The sequence below is a fragment of the Pelophylax lessonae genome (assembly GCF_965119305.1).
Source record: "Pelophylax lessonae genome assembly, chromosome: 6".
Classification (NCBI taxonomy): Eukaryota; Metazoa; Chordata; class Amphibia; order Anura; family Ranidae; genus Pelophylax; species Pelophylax lessonae.
The window spans coordinates 307,856,793-307,869,544 of NC_138773.1; the positions used below are offsets into that span (position 1 = coordinate 307,856,793).

The following is a 12,752-nucleotide window of genomic DNA, read 5'->3' on the forward strand; positions in this document are numbered from 1 at the left end:
AATAAAGTTAACCTCTTCACTACCAGTGTATTTTTACAGTAACAGTGCATATGTATAGCACTGATTACTGTAGAAATGTCACTGGTAACCCCAAAAGTGTCAAAAATGTCAGTCAAGGGTCCGATCTGTCCGCCGCAATGTCGCAGTCCCGCAAAAAAAATCGCAGATCGCCGCCATTACGCGTTAAAAAAAAAAAAACACAAAAATTACAAAAATCTTTCCCTTTGTTGGTAAACGCGATAACTTTTGCGCAAACCAATCAAAATACGCTTTTTGCGATTTTTTTTTTTTTTTTTTTTTTTTTTTTTTACCAAACATATGTAGCATAAAACAAATTGGCCGAAAATGTTAAAAATTTTTTGATTTTTACATTTTTTTTGGGGGGGAATTTCATATAAAAAAATGTGAAAAATATTGCTATGTTTGCAAAATTGTCCTTTTTTTGTTTATAGCGCGTGATCAAAAAATCGCACAGGTGATCAAATACCACCAAAAGAAAGCTCTGTTTGTGGGGAAAAAAAGGACGTCAAATTCGTTTAGGTACAGCGTCGCACGACCGCGCAATTGTCCGTTAAAGTCACGCAGTGCCGAATCGCAAAATACCCCCTGGTCTTTTAGCAGGAAAATCCTACGGGGCTTAAGTGGTTAAAAAAACGGAACGGATGCAAAATCGGATGTCAGCGGTGTCATCCACTGACATCCGCAATCCCCGTAGACTAACATTATGTCCGTATATCATCCGCAAACGGATGGGATGATATGCGTACATATGGACTGGATGACACAAGTGTCACCCGTGTCCGTGAAAAAAAAAAAAAATGCCGGAGCGGATCGCAATACGATCCGCTCCGTGTGAAAGAGGCCTTAAAGCGAGACCACATCCCTATAATTAATAGAGTAGGAGAACCCCCCCCCCCCCCCCCCCAGTGGGACTTTATAGGTCTTCAAAAAGTGATTCAGTACTCGTAAGCAATGCAGTAAATTTATATAAAAAAAATAATTTTATTACAAAAAAGAAAAAAACAATTAAAATCACATAAGCAAAAAGTACATACAGCACATAGAACATGCGGGTGGCTATCCCTAAAAAGACATCATATGATCACAATAGGTACTGAGAACAATAGTATAGTTATATGAATCCATGTAGTATTGCACCCATATAAACCCATCTAATACTACATGGGTTCATATAACTATACAGTAAACCCCCCTCCATTGCGGGGGTTACGTTCCGGACCCAGCCGCGAAAAGTGAAAATCCGCGAAATAGAAAAACCCTATTAAAATGCATTGTAGGCATGTTTATTTTACTGTCACTGTACGTGTAGAAGCATTTTAAGGTCTTTAAACACACTTTTAAAACAATAGAAACTCATTTAAACACATAAAAGATACTAAGAGACATAGCAAGAGCTATGGAAAACACAAAAATATTTCATTTTTAATGATTTATATAGTAAAATAACATTACAAAAAAAAACGCGAATTACCGGGACCGCAAAAACTGAACCGCGATGGAGCGGGGGATTACTGTACTATTGTTCTCAGTACCTATTGGGATCATATGATGATGCTTTTTAGGGATAGCCACCCGCATGTTCTATGTGCTGTATGTACTTTTTGCTTATGTGATTTTAATAGTTTTTTTTCTTTTTTGTAATAAAAAAATAATTTTATATAAATTTACTCCATTGCTTATGAGTACTGCCATGTTGTAAGACCTCCTGTTTCAAGGGATCTGAAGGTGTTCCCCCGTCCTCTACATCTGACCCATCATGGCATTTTTCCTGGTCTGACCTCTTCTTCTTTTTTTTTTTTTTTTTTTTTTTTCCCTTTACTTCAATTCCAGTGGCTGCAGTGGCACCCCTGTGCCGGTGTACTACTAGCGGGCACTGCAGATGGCAACACCTGGATGTGGAAAGTACCTAGTGGCGAGTGTAAAACTTTCCAAGGACCCAACTGTCCCGCAACCTGCGGGCAATTCCTTCCTGATGGTAAACTTCTTCTTATTTTGCTTTTAGAACCTGTAAAAGTTAAAGTGACACTAATCTCCTTGTTTAAAAAAAAAAAAAAAAAAAATCTATTAACTTATGTATTCTTAACCCAAAGTACTCAGCCTTCTCCGAATCATGTAATTTTATTATTTTTTCTGTGATCTGACTTCCTACATTCATACTTCATGGTCCCACTATGTAGCAACCTAGCCCCCCTCTTTCTCGTCCCTACTATGAACTATGATGGGCTTTGTAGTGTGCATAGAGCAGCGCACATGACTGCAACTAGCGTGCACTGCTTGCTCCTAACAGGAGGTTAGTGTGGAAAAGGAGAGGTTTGGGAGCTCATGGAAGATATTGCAAGGAAGCAGAAAGACATGGAAAATATTTCATAAAAAAATAGATTACAGGGCCATTATGTAATAGATGTGTATGAGTTGTGTTTGGAAAATTAAGGATATTGTCATTTTAGAGTTGCTACGCCCATAATGTGTATTTTTGCTCTGGGTGATTCAAGCTGAACTCTGGCCATTCCCTTCAGTCCCCGGTTGTACCGGCTCCTCTCATGGACTGAAACAGATTACTCTGATTTCACTGCACACTGTGAGCTTTTCCTTAGAAGTGGCAACAAGTCAGATGAAAGGAGGGAAGAAGCAACGCCATCTTGAGTGTAGCAAGTTGGTATATTTTATTAAATGCAACAAAGTGGCAACTTACAAAAGTCTGGTAAAATGGCGCTCCTCAATTGATGTGAGCCACCACTGAGGGAGCCAGATGGTCGGCATTCCTGTGCGCTGGGGAACCAGGAGAACCCTTGGCGGTGCTGGTGGTATTCAACACTTCCTGGATGGCTGTCCGGAGACCCTGGGGTGGGTGGAGATTGGGTCGGCGTCACTGGTCGGTGGGCGTGGTTCGTGTTCAGAGCATGCGTGCTCCTTCATCAGACCAATCTGGATACCACCAACCACTCCAAGGGTTCTCCCGGTTCCCAAGTGCAGAGGAACGCCGACCATCTGGCTCTCTCAACGGAGACTTACATCAATTGAGGAGTGCTTTTTTACCAGATTGCCACTTTGTTGCTTTTAATAAAATGTACTTGCTACACTCAGATGGTGCTGCTTTGTTTCCTCGTCTCTGCAGAGTGTCTTCTAGCTCCCTTACTGCGGGTTCCCACTGTGCTTTAGCTCAGTGGTCCTCAACTCCGGTCCTCAGGGCCCACTAACAGGCCAGATTTTAGGTATTACCTTGGGGAGATGCAGACTAGAGTACTGCAATCACTGCGCAGCAAATTATATCACCTGGGATGTATTTCAGTTATCCTGCAAACCTGGCCTTTTAGTGGGCCCTGAGGACCAGGGTTGAGGACCAAGGCTTTAGCTCATTGGACTTCCTATAGACTGTTTTTATGCCTCATTGGCTAGTCACACAAGACACTCTTGGCTTAGTGCGCTAGATTTTCCTCTTTTTCTCAACCAGTCACATGCAGCCAGCCTCCTCTCCTGGCTGAAGGATATCTGCCATCATCTAGGCCAGGGGTCTCCAAACTTTCTAAAGAAAGGGCCTGCCTATTGTCCTTCAGACTTTTGGGGGACCAGACTGTGGCCAGCGGGAGTGGAAGTTTTCCTTGCATCAGTGGGAGTAAACATCGCCACATTTGGTATTTGGGGGGGGGGGGGGGGTGGAATAGATAAATATCATTGGTATCTTAGGCAGACCTAGTGCCCCATTATTGGTGTCAGTGGGAGAAATGATGCCCCATTGTTGGTGTCAGATGGTAGAATAGTGTCTGGTATCAGTGTCTGACAAGCAAAGGGCCTCATCTGGCTGCATTTTGGGAGACCACTGATCTAGGCCTTTCATCCCCAGCCTGACTATCTCTGGCCTGCCCCTTTCATTGGACTTCAGTTTTTTCAATCATAGAGACTCAGTATAACATGTGAACGGTATCACAGCTTCCTGTTTTCGGGAAGGTATGTACACCCTGCTGGTCCCTCTCATCAGCCATAATCTCCCTATGTTACAGAGAAGCACAGAGACTCAGTGATGGCACCACTGGGTCTAAAATAGGGTTTTTTTTTTTTTTTTGTTTTTTTTTTTTTTGTTTTTTTTTTATTGAGAAGTTTCACTAGCATGCTGAGGAAGGGAAGGGAGGAACCAGGGAAGGCAAAACATGGGAAGAATAAACTTCAGTTTGACTTGTATTATGAATCACCCTCTGACTATTTATAGGGTGAACTCTTTGAACATGATTGTATTGTAGCAATCTTATTTCCCCATTCCCCCCCCCCCTCCTTTTTAATCAAAATAATTATTTTTACGGGAAAATAATTCCATCCACAATATTACTAAAAGACCCTTTTACCCACGTGACCTCCAGAAGATTTACCCCGCTTCATGACAATTTTCTTGTGATACAACACTACGTTACTTTGCCTGATAATTGCGTGGTCGTGCGACACTGTAAAATATAATTTCTCTTACGTCCTCCGACAGTCGCCGCCCCCCATACAGTCTTCACCATGGGTATTGACTTCCTCTCCACAGGAGTAGCTAGGCATAAGACTTGTTAAAAACAAAAGCATTTAGCATAGACACACCCATGGGGGCTGTCCCACTGGTCAATACCCCCCTGCAGTAGCCATCCCAACTCAGTTTGTCTTCTGCCTAGCGTTAGGAGTAGATAGGCTTCCCTGTGCTGGGGCTACAGTCTCAGCCTTCTAATCTTTTCTTATGATTTTTATTTGCAGTTTGCTTTCCTGGGCTGCTGCTCCTGTTGAGCCTTTTCTGTTGCCCAGTAGGTTCGCTTACTGTGCGTGTAAGGTTCCTTTCTCTGATGTGGGTGCTGCGTTGCCTTTTCTACGGTTGCGTCTCCCACCCCTCATGTCTACACTGCTTTGGGACATCCCATTGGCGAAGACTGTATGAGGGGCGGCGACTGTCGGAGGACGTAAGAGAAAACTGAATTTTTGTAAAAACTTACCGTAAAATTCCTTTCTCTGAGTCCTCCGACAGTCTCCGCCCCCGCCCCTCTTTTTGGGTTTTCTTGTACACTTACTGCAATGCTACCAAACTGAGTTGGGATGGCTACTGCAGGGGGGTATTGACCAGTGGGACAGCCCCCATGGGTGTGTCTATGCTAAATGCCTTTGTTTTTAACAAGTCTTATGCCTAGCTACTCCTGTGGAGAGGAAGTCAATACCATTGGTGAAGACTGTATGAGGGGCGGCGACTGTCGGTGGACTCGGAGAAAGGAATTTTACGGTAAGATTTTACAAAAATTCAGTTTTTTTGTCTTTTTTCTCCTACAAATAGAGCTTTCTTTTGTTGGTGTTTTTTATTTTTTGTGCTGTAAGCCAAATAAGGCTGTCGATTTTTGAAGGGAAAAAAAAGTTATACTTTCTATAAAACTTATCTAGTAAAAAAAGTAAAAATTCAAAATCTAATTTCTTCATAAATTTAGACCAATATGTAATCTGCTACATGTTTTTGGTACACAAAATCCCAATAAGGGTATATTGTTTTGTGCGACTGTTAGTCTACAAACAATGGGATAAAGTTATGGAATTTTTATTTATTTTATACTAGTGATGGTGGCGCTTGATGACTTTTAGCGGGATTGTGATATTGTGGTGGACTTTCAGACACTGACAATATATGGGAACCAGTGACACTAATGCAGTGATCAGTGCTAGAAATATTCACTGTACTAATGACACTGACTATGCTTTGTGTACATAGCCATATCTCAGTTCTCTGTGTTTTTACTGGCGATCGGCGAGTGCCGGAGGACATAGAGTCCCCAGGACCCGCAAAAGAGGCCCGCTGGCACCCCGCAAGGTGGAGTCCTGCAGCTGTGTGTGTGTGTGTGTGTTAGATGGATAGATATATATTACACACATACACATACACACACACACACACACACACACACACACACACACACAGCTTTTTTTCTCAGAGAATAGGTGCAGGAACTCCTCCTTTCTGGGTCAATTCTTGTCTCTGCCCCTACCCACCTCCGAACACCGTTTCTTGATTCAACCACCCCTTCTTGATTCAACCACCCCCTAACCCCTACCTCTCAGTGCCGCCCCCTTTAGAGAATACAGAGCCAGGTATAATTTTGTGGTGCTAAGTAATTTGTATGGAATTTGGTAATGATAGCAAGAAAATCAGTAAAATAGATCCCTTGCAGCCACCAGAAATAGACCCTCCCCAGCAACCACAGATCTTAAAGCAACCAGCATCAATAGACCTCTTCCTCAACAGCAGGTCATATCCAGCAACAATTGACTCCCCAGCAACATAAGCCCCCCTCCAGCAAACCAGCAACAATTGACCTCTCAAACAATAAACAACCATGCATAAATATATCCCCTCCAGCAACAATAGATCCTCCAGCAGCCTGTATCAATAGACCCTCCAGCACCCCTTGCCATTAAATATAATACCATTCAGTACTGAAGGTGCCGGAACTGCGTTCCCGCTGAAAAAAAGCTATTATATATATATATATATATATATATATATATATATATATATATATATATATATATATATATATATATATATATATATATATATATATATATATATATATATATATATATATATATATAATATATATATATATGCACCACCCTGTAGCAGTAAAAGTGTTATCGGGCGGTCAGCAAGTGGTTGGCACTCGTAACCTAGATGTCCGTATAGTTTTGTCACATTCCACATTAACTTTGCTTTGGTATTTTTACAGGGAAGAAAGCTGTGGTGGGTTATGAAGATGGAAGCGTGCGAATATGGGATTTAAAACAAGGGAACGCCATACATGTCCTGAAAGGTAAATATGTTGGAAGGTAATGTAGATCTATAGGGAGAAATTAGAACCTGATATGATGATTATTATGTTAATCATGAAAATGTACCCCTGTGTGTATTTTTCATGTTATTTCCTTTGTAAATCCCAATAAATACTCGTTGATCCTGTTAAAGGGTGACAGCGCTAGGGTGCTTCTTGAGAAATGACATTGTTGTCATCCTTAAAGTATAACTTAAGGAAAATATTTTTTTTAATTTTGGATGGAGTGGTGAGGGATTAGATCAGTGTTTCTCAAATCCGGTCCTCAGGGCACACTAACAGGCCAGGTTTGCAAGAAAACTGAAATATATCACAGGTGATATCATTTACTGCTCAGTGATTGCAGTATTCTAGTCTGCATCTCCCCAAGGTAATACTTAAAATCTGGCCTGTTAGTGTGCCCTGAGGACCGGAGTTGAGAAACACTGGATTAGACCCCCTGTAAGTTTTTATTGCCGTCTGTGCCCCGGTTAGGGAGATTCCCCCCTCTCTATTTCTCCTGTTTACCGTTATCATTAAAAGTGAAAATAAAAGAAAATCTCCTGTTTTAGGTTGTCCCCAGAAAAGTAAGAGTGGAAATAATCCAACGGGGACACTAGTTCTGATGACCTGGGGGTCCCCCAAAGAATTCTTTTAATTTGCAGAGATTTCCTCACTTCTGCAGGGAAATCTCCACAATGGGACACAGATGGTGAAAAAAAAATAAATCTGATGGGCTATAACCCTGTTACTCCTTCCAAAATGAAGGAAAAAGATTGCCTATAGTTCTACTTTAACCACTTGCCTACAGTGCACTTAAACCCCCTTCCCATCCAGGCCAATTTTCAGCTTTCAGCGCTCTCACACTTTGACTGACAATTGCGCGGTCATGCTACACTGTACCCATTTGAAATTTTTATCATTTTTTTCACACAAATAGAGCTTTCTTTTGGTGGTATTTAATCATCTCTGGGTTTTTTATTTTTTACAAAAAAAAAAAGAATAAAGACAGAAAATTTTGAAAAAGAAAAAAGTTTTCTTATTTTCTGCGAGTAAATTTTGAAAATAAAATTTTCTCCTTCACTGATGTGCGCTGATTAGGCGGCACTGATAAGCTGCACTGATGAGGTGGCACTTGTGGGCACTGATGAGGAGGTACTAATATGCCGCAATGATGAGCACTGATAGGCGGCACTGAGGTGCGGCACTGCTGGGCACTGAGGTGCGGCACTGCTGGGCACTGAGGTGCGGCACTGCTGGGCACTGAGGTGCGGCACTGCTGGGCACTGGCGGATGGCACTGGACACTGACGGGTGGCACTGATGGGCAGCACCATCAGTGCCCACACTCAGTGCCCATAGTGCTGCCAGTCAGTGCTTATCAGTGCCTAGATGAGCAGGCACTGATGGGCACTGACTGGCAGCACTATGGGCACTGATTGTGGGCATTGATGGGGGACACTGATTGTGGGCACTGATGGGGGGGCACTGTGTATGTTTTTTTACCTTTTTAGTAATCGGGGCACTGGTGATCGGTGCCCTGATTACATGTCTCTGTGTCCCCGGCGCTGTGAGGCTCCCCCCTCCTTCCTCACACTGCAGGCTCTGTGTGAGGAAGGAGCGCCGGCGATGAGAGATGATCTCATATGTTTACATATGAGATCATCTCTCATTGGATGGTCCGATCACGTGGTGAATGGCCGCTGTGATTGGCCATTCACCACGATCTGTGATCAGCTGTGTCCAAGGGACACGGCCGACACATATTCTCCCCGCTGCGCGCTCGCGAGGGGGCGTGTCACTGGGAGGCCATTTAAAAACGGCCTCCCGAAAATTCAGGTCCGCGCTGCAGCCGTATATAGGCTGTAGCGCGGATGGGAACCAGTTAAAGAGGAAGTAAACCCTCCTCTACAAGTTGTACCTATAGGTAAGCCTATGATAAGGCTTACCTATAGGTACTGTAAATATCTCCTAAACATGTACCGTTTAGGAGATATTTACCTTACATTCAGCCAGTGACGTCACTGGCGCATGCGCTCTGAAGGAATGGCCGCTGGTGCCGTTCCTTCAGAGCCCCATGCCGTGACCGTCGGCTCTCCCACGCGTGCGCGGAGTGACGTCACCGCGGCTACAGCCAATCAGATGGCCGGATGCCGCGATCCCGGAAGACGGGCGACTGAACATGTCGCCCGTCATAGAGGTGAGCGGGCGGCACGGCAGAGGCTCGTTCTAAGCTAAGTATTGCATAATGAGCGATGCATACTAGCTCATTATGTGTTTCTCCTTCAGGGTGAAAAAGAAAAAAAAGAATTGAGTTTACAACCTCTTTAAGTAGGACACTGGGAAGGAGGTGTTTTATCTCCTTTCCACTCCTGGCGAGGGGGATGGAGTGACTATCCACCCTCAGTCTCCTGGGATATACCTCACACATCCCTAACTCTTGCAAGATCTCTACACACCATGGCAACCTGTAATACAATGGCAAAAGATGTGCACAGATGGAGATCTAGCGCCATGTTTTATGTTACATTTTGGCATAGTGTCCCAAGAGTTTGGCACTCGTGTCCCATGCCAGGATGACATTCATGGCAGGAGGCTGGGGTCAGAGGTCTCCTGACACTATGACGATAGTGTTGTAAAGGACCTTGCACCAGATCTCCATTTGCTCATGAGTGAGATCTAGCGACGTGTCAACAGGGGGCTGGCTGCAAAAGCTAGGAAGAGACAGCCGGCTTCCAGTGACAAAGTAAAAAAAAAAAACGGGAATGTGAGATGAATATGCATTGCGGGGGGGGGGGGGGGGGCTTTTAAAGTTTTACACTTCCTGAGTGTTGTATTCTTGTCCCTGCTTTAGGCACAGATGGTCATACCCGTCCTCTGACATGCGTTTCTTCTAATGCCGATGGAAGTCTCGTGCTCACGGGCTCTGTAGATTGCGATACAAAGATGGTGAACACGGCCACTGGAAAGGTGAGGTGGCTTTTCTGCCCTGACTCTACGTGTCGCATGACTGTGAAGGCATATTAGAGTTCCAAGAAAATGTAGCCTTAAAGCTGAGTTCACATTGGTGCGATGGAAGAAATCGCATGTGATTCGCACCGCACTGCTGTGCAGATCACATGCAATATCTGTGCTATGCGCATTTAGCCATACAGATTGTATGGCTGAATTCGCATCGCATTTGGACCGAACTCAAGCAGCACCTTTTTGTTTTTTTTTGGTCCACACCAGAATCGGATTGCATGGGTGTTCCTGTTCGAATTGACAGTTCGCACTGCGATATGCAAACCGATCTGGGGATGACATTAACTTTGTATTGACACTCCAAGTGGTTCACATATGGCAGTGTGAACTGCCTGCGAGTCGGGTGCGATGTGGGAAGCTGCTGTGGATTCGCAGGGTTTCCTGGTTCACACCAACGTGAACCGAGCCAAAAAATGATATTAAAGTCTCGTTTCTAAAACATGTTCTACTTGTCTGCTCTGTGTAATGGTTTTGTACAGAGCAGCCCAGATCCTCCTCTTCTCAGGTCCCTCGTCGGTGCTCCGCTTCTGCCGAGTGCCCCCAGCTTTCTATGGAGGCACCCTAGCCGAGCCGCTGCTCTGTGTGTCCATTCAGACACTGAGCTGCAGCTGGGCCCGCCCCTTCTCTTCTTATTGGCTCACTGACTTTGACGGCAGCCAATGGCGCCCACTGCTGTGTCTCAGCAATCCAGGAGGGAGAGTCCCGGACAGCCGAGTCTCTCGTGCAACATCGCTGGATCGAGATGGGGCTCAGGTAAGTATTAGGGGTTGCACACAGAAGGTTTTTTTTATCTTCTATAGAATGCATGAAGATAAAAAAAAAAAAAAAAAAAAAAAAAAACCTTTTGCCTTTGGAACCACTTTAATGCTTTCACTGCTAAAGGTTGGTGGCAGAAGTACTGGCATATAAACAATTTCCCGGTCTGTAGAACACTTACTGGGTTTAGAGCTGTCATACCCTGGTGGCTTTAGCTGGGGAAGTAGCATTCTGTTATCGATCAGCTTCAGCAGACCCATTTCACGCATTGTTCTTTTTGCTGTACAGGTTGTCGGTTTATTCAAGACAGAAAGCAATGTATCCAAAGCCTCAAGACGGGAAGATGGGGAGTCTGAGTCTAATTCTGTGGAGTCTCTGGGCTTCTGCAATGTGTAAGAATCTTTGGACACTGGTATTCACCATATATTTGGTTGTGCCGCTGAGATGTTACAAGCTGGTAGAATTTTTATCAAGTGTTGCCTATATAAGCTTGGATACACATGGGCCTCCATAGCTTTTAGACAATGCGACCCGCACTTCCAGCAGTGGTGTATTTTGGTTTTGTGCTGCCCTAGGCAAGACTAAAATTGGGTGCCCCCCTCCCCATCCTATGTAAATTTGCCCCACTCCTTTTTTTTTAACGAATGTGGCTGCCTCCAAAATTGAAGGACTACAAGTCCCAGCATGAACCCCTGAGATCTCATGAGAGGGGGGGGGTGGGTGAGGGGGTTGAGAGAGAGAGAGAGAGGGGGGTTGAGAGAGAGAGCGAGGGGGGTTGAGAGAGAGAGAGAGGGAGAGGGGGGTTGAGAGAGAGGGAGAGGGGGGTTGAGAGAGAGGGAGAGGGGGGTTGAGAGAGAGGGAGAGGGGGTTGAGAGAGAGGGAGAGGGGGGTTGGGAGAGGGGGGTTGAGAGAGAGAGAGAGGGGGGGTTGAGAGAGAGAGAGAGAGGGGGTTGAGAGAGAGAGGGGGGTTGAGAGAGAGAGGGGGGTTGAGAGAGAGAGGGGGGTTGAGAGAGAGGGGGGTTGAGAGAGAGAGGGGGGTTGAGAGAGAGAGGGGGGTTGAGAGAGAGAGGGGGGTTGAGAGAGAGAGGGGGGGTTGAGAGGGGGGTTGAGAGGGAGAGAGGGGGGTTGAGAGAGAGAGAGGGGGGTTGAGAGAGAGAGAGGGGGGGTTGAGAGAGAGAGGGGGGTGAGAGAGAGAGGGGGGGGGGAGAGAGAGAGGGGGGGGGTTGAGAGAGAGAGGGGGGAGGTTGAGAGAGAGAGGGGGGGGGTTGAGAGAGAGGGGGGTTGAGAGAGAGAGAGAGGGGGGGTTGAGAGAGAGAGGGGGGGTTGAGAGAGAGGGGGGGGGGGGTTGAGAGAGAGAGAGAGGGGGGTTGAGAGAGAGAGAGAGGGGGGTTGAGAGAGAGAGAGGGGGGGGGTTGAGAGAGAGAGAGAGGGGGGTTGAGAGAGAGAGAGAGAGGGGGGGTTGAGAGAGAGAGAGGGGGGGTTGAGAGAGAGAGAGAGAGAGAGAGGGGGGGGGGGTTGAGAGAGAGAGAGAGAGAGGGGGGGGGGTTGAGAGAGAGAGAGAGAGAGAGGGGGGGGGTTGAGAGAGAGAGAGGGGGGGGGTTGAGAGAGAGAGAGAGAGAGGGGGGGGTTGAGAGAGAGAGAGAGGGGGGTTGAGAGAGAGAGGGGGGTGAGAGAGAGAGAGAGGGGGGGGTTTGAGAGAGAGAGAGAGAGGGGGGGTTGGAGAGAGAGAGAGAGAGGGGGGGGTTGAGAGAGAGAGAGAGGGTGGGGGGGGGTGTGAGAGAGAGAGGGGGGGTGGAGTGGTGTGAGAGGGGGGGGGTTGAGAGAGAGAGAGAGAGAGAGGGGGGGTTGAGAGAGAGAGGAGAGAGAGGGGGGGGGTTGAGAGAGAGAAGTGGTGAGAGAGGGGGGTGAGAGCGGGGGGGGGCAGAGAGAGGGGGGAATGAGAGAGGCGGCTCTAGTGGCCAATAGAGTCTCGGGTGGAGGGGGGGTGGCTTTTTTGCTGCCCCCCTGCAAAGTGCCTCCCTAGGCCTGGGCCTTGTTGGCCTAGGCCAAAATACAGCACTGACTTCCGGGTAGGGGGCATTAATAATGGTCAGGCTGGCTTCCACTGTGATTGCACACAGAAGAAGTCGATTGGCGGATACCG

General features: G+C 46.1%; 1 protein-coding gene across 1 annotated transcript in view; it reads left to right on the top strand.

Annotated features, from left to right (window-relative positions):
• AAMP (angio associated migratory cell protein) overlaps positions 1-12,752 on the top strand; it is a 43,790-nt gene that overhangs the window by 14,283 nt on the left and 16,755 nt on the right. Inside the window, exons 6-9 of the mRNA XM_082262283.1 lie at positions 1,852-1,996; positions 6,750-6,833; positions 9,684-9,799; positions 10,898-11,001. Of these exons, the coding sequence (XP_082118409.1) occupies positions 1,852-1,996; positions 6,750-6,833; positions 9,684-9,799; positions 10,898-11,001 (449 nt within the window). The remainder of the gene's footprint in view (positions 1-1,851; positions 1,997-6,749; positions 6,834-9,683; positions 9,800-10,897; positions 11,002-12,752) is intronic.